Source organism: Natator depressus, chromosome 2 (assembly GCF_965152275.1).
Source record: "Natator depressus isolate rNatDep1 chromosome 2, rNatDep2.hap1, whole genome shotgun sequence".
Taxonomy (NCBI): Eukaryota; Metazoa; Chordata; order Testudines; family Cheloniidae; genus Natator; species Natator depressus.
The window spans coordinates 248,827,674-248,847,058 of record NC_134235.1 but is presented as its reverse complement, the minus strand read 5'-3'; the positions used below and the strand labels follow the sequence as shown (position 1 = coordinate 248,847,058).

The 19,385-nt window shown below is 43.9% G+C and overlaps 1 protein-coding gene and 1 long non-coding RNA gene across 8 annotated transcripts in view; one reads left to right on the top strand and one right to left on the bottom strand.

The window, feature by feature from the left end:
- Positions 1-19,385, bottom strand: part of PRKAG2 (protein kinase AMP-activated non-catalytic subunit gamma 2) — a 383,197-nt gene that overhangs the window by 140,649 nt on the left and 223,163 nt on the right. The window contains exon 1 of one of the 7 annotated variants that reach the window (XM_074946318.1): positions 14,889-15,045. The exons of the other annotated variants lie outside the window; for them this stretch is intronic. Within the exon in view, the coding sequence (XP_074802419.1) occupies positions 14,889-14,994 (106 nt within the window). The 5' untranslated portion in view covers positions 14,995-15,045. Of the gene's footprint in view, positions 1-14,888; positions 15,046-19,385 lie in introns of those variants that run through there. 7 annotated transcript variants of the gene reach the window in all.
- LOC141983310 (uncharacterized) overlaps positions 10,780-19,385 on the top strand; it is a 67,919-nt gene continuing 59,313 nt past the window's right edge. Inside the window, exon 1 of the long non-coding RNA XR_012638345.1 lies at positions 10,780-10,850. This is a non-coding gene — a long non-coding RNA (uncharacterized LOC141983310). The remainder of the gene's footprint in view (positions 10,851-19,385) is intronic.

Here is a 19,385-nt window from a genome sequence, read left to right as displayed (position 1 = left end):
GTGAGAGGACCCAAATATGCTCCCCATCCCAAAAGGGAAGCATCCAACGTTACTATGACTGTAGGGGATTCTGGCTGAACAGGATTCCTGCACAAACTTTGAATGGATTCAGCCACTAGATAAGTGACTGCAGGACTTGATTGGGTACAAGTACTTGCTTGTTAATACTGTTTGTTGGGTACACAAACAGTCCTGAGCCACCACTGGAGACACTGAAGATACAAAGTGGTGTTTTGTGTCACAAAAATGCAAGCTGCCATACATACCAGCAGTTGCAGACATGTCCTTGCTGCAACTTGAGGGATGAGCTGCACACTTTGTACATGGTTCTTTAGAGTAAGGAACCTGTCAATAGGGAGATAAACTCTTCCCATTATCGAATCCAGAAGTGCTCCTACAAAGAGAATTCGTTGTGCAGAGGTCAAGATAGATTTCCTGAGATTTATTTGCAGGCCTAGACTTCAGAATAGTGAAGTTGTTGTTTGGACAGCAAACCTAACACCTCATATGACCAACCCTTGAGGAGACAGTTGTTAAGACAGGGAAAGACTGTTATCCCTATATGATAGAGGTAGGCAGCTACGACAGCCATGATTTTTAAGAACACTCTTGGGGTGGATGACAGGCCAAAAAAGTGTAGAACCTAGTACTGGTAATGATTGCGATTGAAAGTGAAACAAAGAAATCTTTTGTGAGAAGGATGAATTATTACATGGAAGTAGGCATCTTTGAGGTTGTGGCTCACAAACCAGTCCCCTAATTCCAGGGAGGTAATTATAGCTGCTAGGGACACCATCCTGAATTTCAGATGTCTGACATGCTTGTTCAATTGTCTGAGATGTTGTATCTCCCTCCAACCCATTTTTCTTTGGTATCAGAAAATATCTTGAATAGAACCCTTTCACCCTGTGTTGAAGTGGGACTGACTCTATGGTTCCTAGATTTAGGAGTGATGAGATCTCCTGTGTCAGCAATTGCTTGTGAGAGGGGTCCCTGAAGTGGGAAGGGGATTGGAAGGGTGGGGTGGAGGTAAATTGGACAGTATAGCCGAAGTGGCCTCCAATCCCCATTTGTCCAATGTTATAGTCTCCCGTACTTGATGAAAGAGAGAGGTGGTGTTCAAATTGAGGAAGAAGGGTTGTGTCATGCAGTTGATAAAACCTGGTCATTGGATGGTCTGGACTCTTGACCAAACCATCAAAAATGGTGTTTGGATGATGCTGAAGGCTGGGATGAAGCAGTCGAGGTAGTTGCAGGCTTTTTCTTTGAAAACCTCGACCTCTTGGTCAGTGATTTCGGTGGCCTACGGAAGGCAGAAAATTGAGCAGGGTGGGATCTTTGTGCTGACTGAGACCTGTTAAACTTCCTTATATTTTGCAGGCATGTATATCCCTAAAAACTTAAATTTTGTCCTGGAGTGTTTTAGGTATGAAGCAAGTTGTCTGTGGAATCCGCAAAAAGGTAAATCACTGAAAGATAAATCTTCAACAGTGGACTGCACCTCCTACGGAAACCGGGGACAACTGAAGCCAGGAAGTGCACCTCATTGATACTGTGGTGGAAACAGACCTGGCTGCCGTGTTCGTCACATCGAGTGAAGCTTGCAGTGAAATTTTTTCCAAAAGCTGATCCTCCTTTATTATGGAGCTGAACTGTTCATGATGTTCCTGTGGTAAATGGTCAGTAAAAGCATTACTTTTCTCTTAATTCAGGTAGTCATATTGTGACATCAGCACCTGGTGGTGAGTTATCCTGAACTGACGTGTTGTTGACAAATAGCTCTTATGACATTTCTAGTCCTTATTATAAAGGGGTGGCTTTTTGGATATGCTGCCTACCCCTTTCATTGGCTGCATCCATGAGCAGAGAGTTTGCTGTAGGATGAGAAAATAAAAATTCAGAATCCCTGGGTGGGACGTAGGATTCATTTTAATCATCACTCTTCCGTGTGGTGGTGGTGTTGCTGGGGTTTGCCAGATGGACTTGGTTGGCTCCGAGAGGGCTTCATTAATTGTCTGTGCCACCCGTGCTGAGGTGTGCAATACGCACAAGCAATGAACGCAGTGGGAGTGCCCATCACTAACAGGGATTGCTTCTCAATAAGAAAGGCACCTTTTAAATCCCAATGAGCCTGGCATCCCCAACAAAAGGAAAAGTTGTTCCAGTCCCTCAATGGAGGGGGAGGGGGGGACGACAGACAATCTTTTCTATCTTTTTTTTTAAAAGAAGAGGGTAACAAATGTTCCAACTGTAAGGTATTAAATCTACTACTATTTAAAACTAACTATAAAGCTAAAACACTAATAAAAGTGGGAAACGGGTACAGCACAGTCACATGCTAGATACTGTCTCTGGCCAAAGGCAGTTGAGTAGGATCTGAGGTCAGTTTGCCCTCAGAGCCCTATATAGCAGGGGTGGCCAAACTTACTGGCCCGCCGAGCCGCATATGACAATCTTCAGAAGTTCGAGAGCCGGGGCACAACTGCCCGGAAGCTGGGGCTCGGGCTTCAGCCCCACTCCTGCTGAAGCACCAAGCCCTGGCTCGTGCACCCCACAGGGCTGAAGCCCCGGGACCCCCCTCCCCACTGGACAGAAGTCCCTACCCCACCATCCGCTGCAAGGCAGAGGTCCTGAGCTCTCTCCCCGCAGTCTGGGAGGCAGAGAATGGAGGAGCTGGGGGCTTGCGAGCTGCACTTTAATGGCAAGAGCCACAGTTTGGCCACCCAACTAGAATAGCCTCAGTTTAGGGCACGAAGATGTGTAGGGTGCATGTGCGGGCAGATAGGCACTGCTACCAAAAATCTCCATCAAAGGTGCAGGACACACTCATTTTAATGGAGCAACCCACAGAGACATTACTTAGATAAGAAGTGGGGTACCTTTTCCAAGTGAGATGGTCTCACTGCTTTCTGTAATGGTGCTAACAATAGTTGTATCCCATCTACATTAACATTTTAATAGTTTTTAACATCAGTTGAGGAGGAAGCGTGGAGGGACCTTATGCTGAAAACAAATGTGTCATTTTCCTTGTGAAAATACAGCTTCACTTGGAATGTGCATCCCACCTCACCTGTACTTCAGGTAGTAGTCTTACAGCAGTTCTGCACTGTGTTTACATAGTTTGATCTAGCTACATCTATCATCCAAGTCAGGAATATTTACCCACGCCTTACGTGAACATTTCCTCCCTTGGAGTAATGAGGTCCACCAATCCGTGACGTTAGATCTGTGAACCTCATTACAAATAAGAAACTAGTGAAACAGATACCAGTGCGTCCACGTAAAGTATGAATCCAAATAAAAAGTCTTATGTGTGTGTTTATCAATAAACATACAGGACCTAATTCTTCTCTCCCTCATGCTAGTGTAATTCAGGAGTAAGTCCATTACCCTTAATGGGGTTACACTAGTGTAAACCATGTGCGCAAGGTGAATAGGTCTACATGCTTTCAGTGCTTTCACTTACACCACATCTGAATTGGACTCACATACTGTACTTAAAGGGATTTGTGTGTGTAATCAGGAGAAGACTTTAGTCCATAGAACGGGACTGAACAAAAAATTTCACATTAGCATGCAGAAAGGTTTTTTGAAACCAGAAATCACACAAACAAATGCTTGAGAGAACCTTATAAACCCATCTTTCCAGATTCTCATCATGGGTCTAATCCTCAGGGCTTGTCTCCACTGGGGATTTTTGCACCCTAAGTGCAGATGCACTGCATTGGTGTAGCCTGAGGCTTGCAGTGGTGCTGTTTAACTTGGTTTCAGACTGGGGAAAGCTGCACCAGTAGCAAGTCACTTTTTACCCCAATGAAGTATATCTACAAGCTCCACTACTGCAAAAAGGCGGTGGGGGTTGGGTATGGGTCAGCAAAGCCTAAGAAATATTTTTTATCAACTTCCACTCAGCTCAAAGGGAGTTTGAGATACCCAGTACCTGTCAGGGTCAGGCCACACCTCAACCAAGCTGAATGACATGTTTAAAGGGGAGTTTGTGTTTAATAAAACTAAACCATTAAGTCACGTAGTTGCTAAGGCACTGATGATACAGTCAGGAAATTATTAACTAATCACCTGAGGAAGGACTCCGTTATCCCACTGTTTGCAGTGCTGGTCCCAGAATATTAGAGACTAGGTGAGTGAGGTAATATATTTTTATCCAATAAAAGATATTACCTCACCCACTTTGTTTCTCTGTTATCCCAGACATTTCCAGGGGAAAGTTAACGCATCTAATGATTAAAGAAATTAATTAGGCACTTAATGGTTTTTATGAAGAACTACATAAAAAGGACATTTGCTAAGCCTCTCCTGATAATTTTATTTAACTTGTTGAGAACAGTAAAACTGACTTTAAGATCACAAAATGCCCAGAAAAATATTGTTGATGCTCTACCATGGGTTTTATTTAGTGTGGTATTATGCAATATTTAGCTTATTTCTCTACAGTTTTAATGAAGTTCCTCACTCTTAAATGGTTCAGATTTACTGGGACAAAACAAGTTCCCACCCTTGCTTCATATCTTCCCAGACTTACAGCTGCCCTTTCCAGCACTTATGGTTTGCTGGGGAGAACAGCATTCCTGCGGATTCGACAGCACTAATCACAAGTCTGGTTCAGAGTGGGTGTTGCAGACATATACAGATGATGCTTAATGCAATATGCCACAGCGAGATGCAAAAAAAAAAAAAAAAAAAAAAAAGATCTGCAGTATTTTGAATATCCTCATCTCCTATTGATTTCAGTGGGAATTGAGGTTGCTCAGCATCTTTCAGATTATAAAGGAAGCCAACTTTCCTGTTCAATTCTCAGTTTCTGACAGGTTTAGATAAATGGTGGTTGGGAAGGTGCTTTTATCTTTGGTATCTTTTATGAATGTTCAAGTGTCTGCAGAGTGTTTAGGGTTTGGGGAAGCTATAACTGATGAAACTGACAAACCACTAAAAGGAAAAAAACAACACATTAGTTCTGAAAGCCTTGCTGCTGGGACGTATCCATCCTGAGCTAATGGACTCAGTGAGTCAAAAGAAACCATTTCCAATATCAATAAACTGTGCCAACAGAGTTATTTCCAGACACAGGGAAGCCACAGACTCACTGTCCTGAAGAGGCTAGCATCCCAGCTAGAGGACATAGGAAGCAGTGTATCAAAGGAGACTGAGGAGTGACATCTTTTAGCACTATTCTCACCCCATTAGGAATATGAAACTGGCTGCTGAGCACCAGACTGAGAGTCAGGAAATCAGGGTTCTATTCCCTGCTCTACCAGACACTTCCTGAAGGTAGGTCACTGAGGCCTCCATTTTCAAGAATGTCCACTAATTTGGGGAACTTCTGTTTTTGGAAGCCCCACTTAAGACACCAGCCGCCTGATTTTCACAGGTGCTGAGCATCCATGGCTCTAACGAAGTTAATGGGATCGGTTGGTACTCAGGACATCTGAATATCAGACCTGTGTGTCTCAAGTTGGGCACCCAAAACTGAAGCACCCAAAATTAGAACACACTTTTGAAAATATGGGCTTTACCCTCTCTGTGACTCAGTTTCCCCAACTGCAAAGTGGGGATAATTTTTCCATAGGGAGACAGTATGGAAAAGCCCTATTAGATCATCTAGTCTAACATCTAAGATGTTACCTCCCAAAGTTGTTGTGAGACCTAATTTATCTGTATTTGTAAAACATTTTGAGATTCACATATGCTATCCCATGATTACTATTGAAAAAATCTTGCTGTTGTTATAGGTCTCGGCCTTGTAAATACAACATAAGGATCTTTGTAAAGGCCAAGTCACATTAAAAATGCAAGTTTCAGATTTTTCATAAAGCCAAAATAAATGTTGGACTAACAAAACCTTGCACTAATTTAAAACTTATTGGACTAACATCTAAACAGCCAATATTTCTAGAAATACCTGAAGTCATATGTGCGTACAGTAGCTGCACTGTTCTACCACATATAAAACATAATGAAAAGAAAGTGAGATATAGCTATACCACATGGTTAGAAACAATACATCACAGGGTACTTAACAGTCATGGTTCAAATGCACTAAAGAAAGGTTTAACTTCTTCCCTTGGGAAGAAAGAAGCCCCTTCACACATTATTAAAAGCTCTCCTAGACAAATCAGGCAGAACAAATGATGTTTATGGAGAAAGCAGTAAAAACTAGCCGTAAAAACTAGCCAGAAATTTTAGACATCTCCACAATGGAGTCAAGAAAACTCAGCATTCATCTAGGAGTCTGAAGAGGGAAAATATTTAAGAACACTTCAAATTTTTTACTGATTTTAATAAGGAGGTGAATTGATGTACAAAGAATTCCGTCACCCAACGTTTCCCTTGCTGAAGAAAGAAATGTACAATGAGCCAAAGTGTCTTTATATCATCAAACCTAAATTGCTCTGCGATTTCTCCACTGAACAGATAAAGTAATAGTTTTTAGTCAACACAGTAAAAGACATTAGAGATGGACAAAACCTATTAGGTCATCCAGTCAATCCCCTGTTGGTGCAGGATTGTGCCCTATAATTCTCCAGTGATTCTTCTTGTCCGATTTTAAGGGAGAACAAAAACTTTTTGCCTTGTTCCACTCCATTATTACAGTGTTGCGTTTCACTTCATTTCTAATGTCTTTTCCGGTGGCAATAAAAACATGGGACACACAAATAGAGAATTGTTTGCATTGCTTCTTACTGATGATTCATAAGCCCCAAGATTTGCAAGCTGTCCTAAATTTTAATTTGAATTAACATACAGAAGCAGCTGTTTACATTAGAGCTCATCCTCAAACATAGAAAAGATTTGAGATCGCCATGCTAGAACCAAACAATGCACCGATACATTTTCTCTGTTCTTTGGAAATATTACAGGGTACAGTTTTGAAGTATAGTGACTGACATTAAACAATCGACTGTTAATCGTACTGCTGTATCTGAGATACTGCAGTTTTTCCCCATACTACGTATAGGAGGAAAAACATTTCAGATATCATGTTTCAGATATCTTTGTTTGGCAATTGTTGACTTTATCACAGCAGCCACAGTAGCTACAAAGATGTAAAATATTTTTTCACTCTGCTCACCTAAAACACTGGAATTTCAACACAATTCTTAGTGTGAAACCACTCAAAGTCATATATAGAAGGCAAAAGCAGGCATGCATCCCTTTGTTTGACAGGAATACACTGGCAGCTTGCCAAGAGCCAAAAGGCCTTCCTTAACTTGAGTAAAATGGGCAAACTAGAAGAATGAGTGTGGTCCACTGCATGTATGGATCCCAGCATGCAATGCTCCATCTCAGTTTGAGGAGCCTCAAATTAGATCACGATGGGATGAGTAGAATCCATCAGTGTACTGAAGATGACAGCAGCCAAGGGCCACATCTTTGGCCAACTCTAGCATAAAATATAGCAACTGGGATATTTAGTTTGTCATAAAAATACACTAATGTTGCTAATATAACTTATTTTCTCTATACAGGCCAATCCCTCACACAATGATTTCCTTTAAAGTCCTGGCTCTAAATAGCTTTTATCTCCTCCTCCCACTCAGACATTCCTATCCACACCCACCCTCCCTTAGGACTTGTGAGGAAAGAATTAATAAAACAGCACACTGCTTTTTTTCTCTTGGGAGTATTTGAAATCACAGCTTCTCTATTAGGTTTCCTTTGCAGAGTGGGTGACACCCACAATGGATGCTGTCATCTGCCAGCAACATGGTAGGATGCTGCTGGTTTTTTATGGGGAACAATGCTCACAGCTTGTGGTCTCCTGCCAGTGCCTCCCTTCAACTTGACAGCTCTGCTAAGTCCGTTTATGTGACAGGCTCAAGTCATCCCCTTTCAGAAAAAAGGACACCATCTTTCCTGCACACACCATGCCCCTCATGAACCACACACCTACAGAGGTGGCTGCTGCAGATTTCAGAGGAATGAGGGATGCTGCTGTTTCAGAACATGATCTTCCCTGCCACTTGTGTACACAATTGTCAATTTTGGCTAGTACTTGAGTGGAGTTGCAACCCTCCTCACATGGGGAGAAACTAAATGATATGGCCTGGAGTTTGCTGTTGTTTTTTGCTTTTTTCATTTATCTGCTAGGAATAACGTTGATAAGATTTGTGGGATTTATTGGACGCTTGCAGTAAATCACTTCTGAGGTTCTCACATGACTAAAGATCTGTTCAATATTCTCGTACTTTTATCTGTTTGATCACGTACGGATCCAAACCATTAGTAACAAGTTTTCGTATCTTCCAAGGCTTAAGCATTTGCTGATTATTTAGACTCAAACTTCTTTAAAAAAAAAAAACACAAAACAAGTTTTAATTTGCTACGGCTCAGAGTGCTGATTTTCCTCTGATTCCTTTCATAAATCAGGACAACGCTCCCCTTTCATTTGCATTCTTCTGCTAGCAATGAAAACAGAGGAGTAGGTAGGATACTGATGAATCTGAGTGGGGCCTACTCTTAGTTCATTAAACTGATTCACTCCTCGGGCATGAAACGATGTCTATTTTAGCACTTAAGCAAATGGTGCAAATTATGCAATATGATGTTTAATACAGCTATTTAATGGCTGTAAAATGATACTCCCACATGCATGTGGAGAATTATTGGCTCTTTTTAATCAAGTAGTGTTAATGACATACTGTACACATGTACAGAGTTGTAAAATAACATACAGCTTTATAAAAAAGTAAACTTGAAAAGTAACCTGAATAGTCATTGTGACAAAAACAACATGGATTCCTCCCAGGAAATGTTCTTGCCAGTCCTAGCATTCTCAACACAGAGATTCAAAACATCACAGGCTCCTGAGGAGCCACAGCCCCCATAGTTGAACTATTCAGCCCATATTTGAGATGGAAAAGCCATCTCCCTACTGGTGGCCAAGGACTGTGGCCCTTCCTCTCAGCTTCCCAAATAAGATAGGGCAGCATTGATTCCAGCTGCTTTAGCAGGTCAGCTTCAGTGTAACTGAAATAAATGGGAGTGGGGGTGTCTGCATGTGGCAGGTAAAGGATTCCATGGGTGCTGCTTAAAATATGGTGTGTTAGCATGGGAGCATTATGAACTGCACAAAAACTGAGAATCCGCTGGCTGTTAACCCAGGTGGTAACTGGAAGTGACATTCAGTTTTAGTTTCACTGTTGCATCATAGCTGGGGTTTTTTTTTTTTTATCTGCAGTTCACAAAATGGCTTTCTGAACAATCACTAATTAAGCCTTAAAACACCGCTATGAGGTAGGTAAGTTTTACACATGGGGAAACTGAGGCATGGAAGGATTAAGGGATTCAGACAAAGTCATGCAATGAGACAGTGGTAGAGCTGGGAATAGAACCCAGTAGCCCAGATTCCCAATCCCCTTAAACGAAACCATAAGACAACACTCCTTCAAAACCTCTCCAAAGTTTATGTTGTGATCTCCTTCAGCAAAGCTCTGTGATGAGAGGGGCCATTGCCATTTCTAAAGGGGCAAATCCTCTCCCTTGTGTATAAGGTGTCCTAGGGAGGCTCCTCGTGCCCTCCCATGCAGAGCATGCAATGGCCAGGCCAATCTAGAGCCAAGATTAAATTAGGTTTATGATCAATTTTCAAATATGTTATTTTAAATGTTTCCTAAGAAAAATCTCTATTTTCAGCAGTAAAAAGGCATCTAGCTCCTTTTCCCCACATCAGCTGAAATGAAATAAAAATACCATGTTTTAGCAAACCATTACTTTATCTTAATCAATGTCCTTTTTGAACACTGTTCTATAGCTGAATCCATACACCTGAGCATTAGCCTTTGCCTTATTGGCTATTTCACTCTGTAAAAATAAACAAACACAAATATATTAATTTCCAACCTTCAGATTATTCTATTCTATTTAGGTTCTTATATCATACTCATTTCCATAAGATCTGAGAATGTAGTAACAGCCACTGCTCCCAAAGCTGAGAAAAGCATTCTGAACACCTTAATCAGTGAAATTATGAGAGTTTCTCTTCCTGCTGAACAACTTTCATTCCCTTTAAGAGAAACTGTTTGGTTATAGGGAATACTCAATAATAGTCCTAATGCTAGAGTCTGATCCTGTAAAGGTCTTAAACTCCTATAGACTTCCACACCATCCAGGAGCACATCCTTATTCTTACTTACATTTGGAAACTGCACTTGACCTCCTCTGCAAAACTGCCACTACCACAATGGCTCATTTATTCTGGAAACCAGCACATCCTATAGAAGTGAGATATACACTATTTTATTTCTTTGCACAGCGTTTTTCCTTGCACCATTTCCCCCAGTAACCTAAGCTCTTCCCAGTGATATAAAAACACTGCTTTCTGATCATTAACGTGTGATGATTGGAAGAAATCTGACTATCTACAGCTTACAAATTCAGTCTGATATTGAGGAATCGCTGTGTGTCTGCTTCAGACTGCGAACTCCATTTTGAATGTGGGCTAGGCTGCCACCTCTGTTGTCTTTTTACCTCCATTCAGATGGAAGCCCCCCTGGACAAAGAGTTGCCAACTGCCCAGAGAGAACCAGTCTGCCCTTATAAACTTAACTAAGGAACGGATTAGCTGCTGGGGGACTCCCATCACCTGACAAACCTGGTCACCTGATAAAGGGGACTGGAGGTTATAAAAGAAGGGATCTCTCACTGGCCATTTTAGAGTTTAAAGAGAAAGGAAACTAGAAGCGGAAAGCTGGCTGTATGAGTAAGAGGAAGCTCCATATTCCAGAGGAGAAGCCATGTGCAGGAGGAAAGCGGGTCAGGAAAGATCCTGGACTTCTCAAAAGACTGTGACCTGAGCCCAAAGAATGCTCAAAGTGGTGAGGGATCTGAGGCAGGTAAATGTGTACAGGTGTTTTATTGTTTTGTCTAGATCTGCATATCTACTGTGCTATCTAAAGTAAAGCATAATTGCGTTAGAAACCTTTGAAAAGCCTGTGTGTAATGTGCTTCCACTACCATGGGTCCCTGGAGAGGTAAATGGTAAACCAGAGTATTCACAATGTTGGAGCTCTGGGAAAGGGTTTGCTGAAGCAACCAGGGAATTTTGGGGGCTGCATCAGCCCTGGTCTGGGGGGCCTATAGCAGCTGGACTGTGGGATCCCACTTCTGTGAAGAGGTAACAGAACCCGTGCCCAGGCAGGAAGCGTGCCACAGAGGCCAAAGAAACAGTGCAGGATCCTGCCCGGATAAAGAGACGCTTAAAAGCACACAGGTCCAGCATGTGGGATGCAAATATATCAGCCTAGTGACTGTCAAGCACGGAGAGCTTTACCGGGGCTGCGACACAAGGTAAACAGATTCCTGCCAGTCAAATCAGTTTAGGATTTATGGATCTGACCACAGAAAGAAGCAAATGTAATAAAATCTTTTTCTTTTCTGTGTGACCCCAAGGCTGTACGTAACCACGCCTGAAATAATACGGAAATGTAATAAAGTCAAATATTCATTTTCTGCTATATGATATGGACATTCAGGGTGTCTTTACTGCAGAGTCAACTCCATTATCTACACTGGAGTTAACTCCTCGTGAGTGGCCTAACTCAGTGGGAGTGGCCACACTGAAATAACACTTGAGCTACACAGAGTGATTGTGTTAGCAGCTGCCAAGCTGTGCCAACTCCAGCTACAGCACATATTCCATGACTGGCCAGCCAGCTTGAATTAAAAGCATTATCACCCTTGTGCATGGACAGAACTTGAGTAGGGGGCAACACAAGTTTTAACTCAAGCTAATTGAAGTGAAGATAAATGCTCAGATATTTCAACCCCTTCTTCCAAAATACCTAGAGGGGCCTGATTTACCTGCCTAGCTCTTTGTGTAGTCACTGACAGCAGTGTACAGTGGTTTTAAAATGCTACCATTCTGATTTGCACAAGTGTAGGTGACAACACAAGGTGAATCAGATCCTGTAACACCCCTAGGAGTTATGCTTGAATGATGAGTGCAAGATTCGCCCTTTCAGCAAGGTCTTTGCACACCCACAGAGATTCACATATTTGCACTTTAAAAAGTCACCCTTTCGAACAGCAATTCACCTGCTCCTTTTAATTACTCATTTCAAGATAGTCATGTGGCATCTTTGCAGACCCCAAGTTGCCCATCAACATCCAAAAAAGTTGACTGATGAGCATATGTTAACGCATCAAGCCAGCTACTACAATCCTTGGCCCTTATCAATGTCATGACAACTGCTGAGACAAACAAAAACCCTACTGACTTCCTAGGTATCAGCCAATCATAGTACTGCATCACATGGCAGAGATTCCCGTGGTCAGCTCTACTATATGCCGGTTACAGCTGGCTGCTGTGAGAAACAACGCCCGTAGCAGCACTGCCTTATTTACTTAATACACCACCTGGTATTTCAATTCTCACAGGGTACTTTGCGCTCAGCCGCAGAGGCTTTAATGAAACTACATTCGTTTTGTATTCTAGTGGAGCCTATTGGGACTGTTAGCTCTAATGCTGAACTGCTCTTTCCACTGTTGACCTCAGTTTTTCAGGGGTTGTTCCTGTGGGTTTTCATTGCTATTTTAGTTCATGATGGGGTAGATACATCCATTAGTGCAGAGAAGGGCAAACTGCTCTTCCTTGCACAAGAGAGAACACTGGGGCCCAGGGTTCACCCCCAAGGGGAGGCAAAAAGAAAGTTTACACTAGTTTTTGTCCCCAGGGGTTTATGTCGGGGACGACAGCTAATTTCCACTGGTGGCTTAGAACGCAGACATTCTTTTGGCAGAGACTGCAATAGGGATATATTGAATCACTGTCTCCTGGATGTCCTGACCATAACTCTTCACTGCCCAGCACCGCCAAGTTTTCCAGGTTGAACTAGGCCCCTGCAAGGGGAGGCTGCTACTGATATCTGCCTCTGCAACCTCCCTCTGGCTGATTTTCCATGCATGGGCTCCTGTGGCCTGTTTTATGCAGGGAAAGCTGTCATAAACCAGAGATTATTTTTATTGTTCAATATTTGTTTCTGGTGGCACCTAGTGTCCAAGGTGAGTCACAAACATAAAAGACGACACAGTCCCTGCCCTGAAGAGCTTACATTCTGAAAGAAAAAATACAATGGGTAGGGAACAATATACAAATAGCTCACTGGTTTGAGCATTGGCCTGCTAAACCCAGAGTTGTGAGCTCAATCCTTGAGGGGTCCATTTGGGGAGCTGGGGCAAAAATTGGGGATTGGTCCTGCTTTGAGCAGGGGGTTAGACTAGATGACCTCCTGAGGCCCCTTTCAACCCTGATATTCTATGAAATAAGTAGTAACTGGCTTCTTCTAATACAAAATTAAGTAACTTTGCAAATCACCACTTTAAACATAAGGGGTTTTTTTTAAGCAGATATTTTAGGAGGTTTCAGAATAATGTGTGACTTATTTCTTCTCCTGTGTGCTGTTGTACACTTTCACAAGGGAGTAAATTTAGGATGGATTGGAGACACAGATGTGATTCAGAAGCTCCTTGCTTTGTCACTTTAAATTAGACCCTTATCTTTAATTGTGTGTATTATTCCCACTGGATGTTCCTGTTAAAGGAAACTAAAGGAAAAAAACAAACATCACTTACCTTACAATTGATACTAAGGGGATAAATTATATGAAAAGAACTCTCACAATCGAAATCTTAGTATATAAAGTCCCACTGAAATCACTGAGGATTTGCACAGTATACATACAATCCTCATAATCCAGAGCATGGAATGTTAATGCATATAAAAAACATTATGCTATCTATTTGGCATGCATGCATGAATGCTAAAAAAAGCGGCCAGTGCAGACAAGGGTATATCCACCTCAATGCACGTGGCCATTAACCCTAACAGCTGGGCATGTGCTTAGAATATTGCACCTTCAGAAGGCAACCAGAGCAGGGGCCTTCAAGTCTCAAGTCCTGGGACCTATTCCTGACTCTGCCATTGGCTTGCTTTGCGAATTTGGACAAGTCACTGAGCCTCTGTGTGTGTCAGTTTCTTGACCTGTAAAATGAGGATAATAATTACAAAGGTACTAGTAGTGGCTCCAATAGTTAAGACTGAGTTGAGAGTCTGACTTGAGCACAATTTACTTTTGTTTATTTTCTGTGATGTTCACAAGGGTGATGTGTGGCTTGAGTAATTAAATGCTTGTAAAGTACTTAAGAGATCCTCGGGGAAAAGACATTATAGGAGCACAAAGTTTTAACTAGCAATTCTTCTGTCTCTGAAATCCGTATTTTTCAAAACATCTCTTCTGTTATTAAAAGAAACAAATTATCCCTTGTGCTAGTGTGTGTGGGTTACACTAGCTCCTTTTAAAATTCAACAGGAATAGACATGCGGCAGCCTGTAGCGCTCCCCACCACACAGCAGCTGACCCAGACTTCTGCCTCATCATAATTCTTATCTGGCTAGCCTGGGAATTAATCTTTGTGCACATTAGGGTTAGCATAGACTGCATGCTGCTTTTTAGTGCATCCACCAAAACCCTCTTGAAGAAACGACTCACTCCCTGGCACCTCTTTGATAGAAAACACATTGCTATGGGTGTGTTCTTGATCCCACTGAACTCAAAGGTAAAATTTTCATTGAATTAGGCTGTGCAGGATTGTGATCCCAAATGAACATTAGAAACGCTAAGCAGCAGCTGCCTTGGAAACTTTCACTCTGTGTTGATCTCCAGCTGCCGGGCTTCTCAAAGTCTAACCCCCCTTCTGTGCAATGATTTACGCAGCTCTAGTTTTTGTCCAGCTTTCCTTATTTAGTGCTTAGAAGCCCCCAACTGATGCCTAGCTACACCATGCCACCATATACTTGAGCAGTCAAAGGCATCATACTAACCCTCCACCCCTGACAGAGAAAGCTGGAGAAAGGGAAAAGAAGTCATACTAACCCCTTTGGCTGCTTCCCTTCCTGGGATTCTCCATAGTCTCTTCACAGAAACAGTTACTGTTACATGCTCCCTTGATCCTCGCCCCCTGACCAGAGCCATCCCCCATTTATAGACTACACTCTAGAGAGCACAGTCCGGTACTTAGAGCATACAGCCAGGAATCAGGAGTACAGGGTTCTATTCTTGGTTCTGCCAGTGACTTGCTGTATGACGTTTGGAAAACTGCTTAATCTCTCTGTGGGCCAAACTCATCCCTGGTTTAACCCCAATGAAGTCAATGTGGTTTACACCAGGGATTAATTTGCCCCTGCACATCAATTTCCCCATTTGCAAAGTGGGGATAAGACAGGGGTGCTGTGAGATCTCATTCATGCCTTGAGATCCTTGAATGAAAGGTGCCAAATATTTTTATAGATAACCTGTAGCTACTTTCCCCACTCTGGGAAATGCTTCCTTAACTGACCAAATTCATCTCTCTGGCTGCAGGCTAAGGAACTGAGCAGACACTGCCCCTGCACCATGCCCTTTTCTTGACAACGTGCCTGCTTGCGAGGGCCAGTGCAAGACCAACACCTGACAAAATGTGCCGCACGGTGGCTTCCCTCACCCGGCTGTACTACAGGCTGCAGCTGTTGCCTCCTCTCAACACCCAGCCCCATGCTGTTGTGAAATGCTGGCAGGAGAGAGTGCAAACTGCCCTTCAGCAGTGTTTAAGCCACTGCATGCCTACATTTTCCATAGGCCTGGCCAAGTGGTTTCTCTCTCCAGGAAACCCTTCCCCTCCCATGTCATCCAGTCCCAGCCTTCTTCTTGGGCTCACACCTCATGCAGTCCCTAGCTTCACCCCACACCCCATCCCAACTAATTATTATAAGCTTCATACAGCACATTGTATCAGTCACATTCTTGGTTAGTTACACACCTCAGCCCTCCCTCTCCTTGCCATCTTTCCATCACATCATCTGAAAACAATGGGAGCTGAAGGTGCTCAGCACCTTGCAGGATCCTGGAACTTTGGGGCAGGAACCATCTTTATTTCCGTAAATCCCCTTCCAAAATTATGGAACTAGAGAAATATTAAATACAAACAGTCCAGTCTCTGCTCCTCCTGTCCACATCACGTCCAGTCCCAGCCTTTCCCTGTCCCCACTCTCACTGCCCGTGCATGCATTCTTGATTGACTGCCTCCAGCAGCTCTCATCACAGGAAGCATCTATTCTTTCTGTGTCATCTGCTTCAGTGACTTGTTCTTCTCAAGGCCAGAGCTTCAAAAAGTTACTCATACACTACAGAATAATAATGCTAGTTCCAGACAGTGGCCACAGCAGCACTAAACACTTTGGGAGTTTTTAAAATATGCTGCAGATCCACTGATTTTGGTACATGTATCTGACTGACACTCCAGGCTCCCCATCACCACCTTAACGATGAGTCTCTGTGAGGAGCCCTGGTGAGTCTTATTCAACAGTGGGCACTCAAATCTGCAGCTGACTCCTTTCAAACCCTCATCTCTCATATACTGGAGCAAGTCAGGCAGGTAAAAGCACACACAACTGAATGGTAGACAGGCCACAGTGGTACACGGAGTTCACTGGTAAGGTAGGAGGAGGTGTGGGTCACTGCAGGGGAGGAAAGGTGAAGCTCCAGCTTCAGAGGAAAGGAATGTGATGAGAAGGATGCTGCATATAAACCACTGGTCTACTGTATAGTCAATTTAAAAAACCCTGTAATTTTCTGACCTAGATTTAGGGCTCCAGATTCAGAGAGCAGAAGCACTTAAATTCAAAGTACTGCCTGGTGCAGGTCAGGCCTTAGTCTGATAACCTAGAGCAGTCACCCAAAATTATTAAATGTACCCTAGGTGGGACAATCCAAGAGGCAGACTCCACGACTTAGTGCCGGGGAGAAAAACTCATTCTGTAGAATGGGCTGAATTCTATTCTTCATTTTGGTCTGTGAGCCAGGACTACATGCAGCCCTCATTCCACAGCAGAATTACACTGATGTCCATGGGAGGCTGGCACAAAGTTCAAGAGCAGAATACGGCTTTTATAGAGAAACTAAATTTGTACTTATTGTTATGTATGATAAGTGCAGTACCTTATCATTGCTTTCATCACTCATTGGGGAAATACGGACCTGCTGAAGAGCACTGCTATCTTTTCCCCTTCTGCTTTCCCCCATTTTCCTATGCCTGTTCCTGTTCTTCCTTGTCTTAGCGAGTCTCCTCTGTTTTCCCCTCTGCATTTAATTATCTTCAGCAGCTCCCCAGTTCCAACCCCCATGATCTTCACTCCCATTCCATCCACCAAAATGATCAGCAATTAAATAGTTATTTTTTACATGCAAAGTATAATCCTGCATTAGATTTAATATCCCAAGGGGTACGCCTATACATGAGCTTCAAACACACCTTGTGGTTGCAGTAGATATAACCTGGCTAGCTTGGGAACCGGAACAGCAAAGCCGCAGTATCCTGGGCTTCACTCTGGGCTAGCTGCCCAAACAATTACTGAGGGAGCCAGGTGGGCTTGCACAACCAGTGTTGAAGCCTGTGCTGCTGTGGCTTCACTGCTCCAGTATCAAAACTAGCAAAATTAAAGGTAGCTCAGGTATATCTACACAATCTGCGATCACACCCCATGATGGCCATATAAACATACCCAAAGAGATTAATGGGGCAGGGGATTCACAACTCTTACAACCATTTTAGTCTGCACACTCAGGAAGACAGCACTGCACCTAGTTACACATGGTTCACACGTGATAGGTTAGCTAGAACAGTGGTTTTCAAACTTTTTTTCTGGCGATGCAGTTGAAGAAAACTGTTGATGCCCATGACCCAACAGAGCTGGGGATGAGGGGTTTGGAGTGTGGGAGGGGCTGAGGGCTGGGGCAGAGGGTTAGGGTGCAGGGGTGAGGGCTGCGGGGTAGGTCCGGGAATGAGGGTTCAGGGTGTGGGAGGGAGCTCTGGGCTGGGGCAGGGGGTTGGGGTGCAAGAGGATGTCAGGACTCTGGGCTGGGGGGTGCAGGCTCTGGGGTGGGCCCAGGGATGAGGGGTTTGGGGTGCAGGATGGGGCTCCGGGTTTAGGGAGGGGCTCAGGGCTGGGGCAGAGGATTGGGGCATGGGACTGGGGTGCGGGCTTACCTCGGGCGGCTCCCAGTCAGCAGCACAGCTGGGGTGCAGAGGCAGGCTTCCTGCCTATCCTGGCACTGTGGACCGCGCTGCGCCCAGGAAGTGGCCAGCAGCAGGTCCAGCTCCTAGGTGGAGGCGTGGAAGCGGCTCCGCACAGCTCTTGCCTGCAAGCACCGCCCCGCCTGCCATTGGCCGGTTTCCGGCCAAGGGGAGCGTGGAGTCAGTGCTTGGGGCGGGGGCAGCATGTGGAACCCTGTAGCCCCCCTGCCTAGCAGCCAGACCTGCTGCAGGCTGCTTCTGTGGCGCAGCTCGGTGTCGGAACACATAGGGACTAGCCTGCCTTAGCCAGACAACACTGCCGAAGGGACTTTTAATGCCGTGGTCAGCAGTGCTGACCAGAGCCACCACGACCCAGCGCCTTCCATTCCGTGACCCAGTTCTGGGTCGCGACCCACAGTTTGAAAACCACTGAGCTAGAATACAAAAGGCCTACCAACATTTCTTTTTTAAAATGTCAAATTAAACTGTGCAGTATCTAGATAAATAAGTGGGCAGAGTGTTTGAAAACCGTGGCTTGGTAGGTCTTTCTATCAGTGCAAAATTTCAGTGCACACCCAGGCATCATGGTGCATTTATGGATGCCGCATGTGAAGCTCATTTCTGCTTTAACTAGGGCAACATAGTATCTGAAAGCTCATTCAGGCACAAAAGGCTACTGGGCCAACTATACCACGGTTAGTGAATAAAACAGGATGTGTTAGACCGACTGACAGAGCAGAAGAAAAACAAAGTCGGGTGTTTAAATACCAGAGCACAGCCTCTCCTTGCCCACCCTGATCAGTGTGCAGCACAGAGAAAACAATGCAAGCATCCAAAAGAGGTCTCCAAGCTTTAGAAATTCCTTGGGGACACTGGTCTTATCTTCAGCCATGTTCTTTTCTACAACTCTCTAATAAGTCAGGTAAGTAAAGGTACAGAAAGTGCCCCAGGACCAAATTCATTGGTCCAAGTTAAAGCCCTGAATGCTGCAGAATCAGTGCAGAGAGATCTCCACAACAGGCTGATGAAGTGGGAATTTGAGGTCAGGACAGAGGCATGGCCAGCAGATCTATCAGTAGCTGGCTCCACCAGCCAAATCCACCAAGAAAAGGAGGACAAGTATTAAAGCGGCTGATGAGGCTCTTGCAGTACCAGTAGCAGAGCAGCTCTGATGGAGCTCCACAGCTGGGGGTTGAGGATTCCACTCCTCACCCCTGCAAAGCATCCCTGACTATTTTCTTGGGCTTTGTGCTGGAGACAGGATTTACTGCTATTAAACAGAAAAAATGGCGCTCACATCAGCCTCTCCACACTGACCTGAC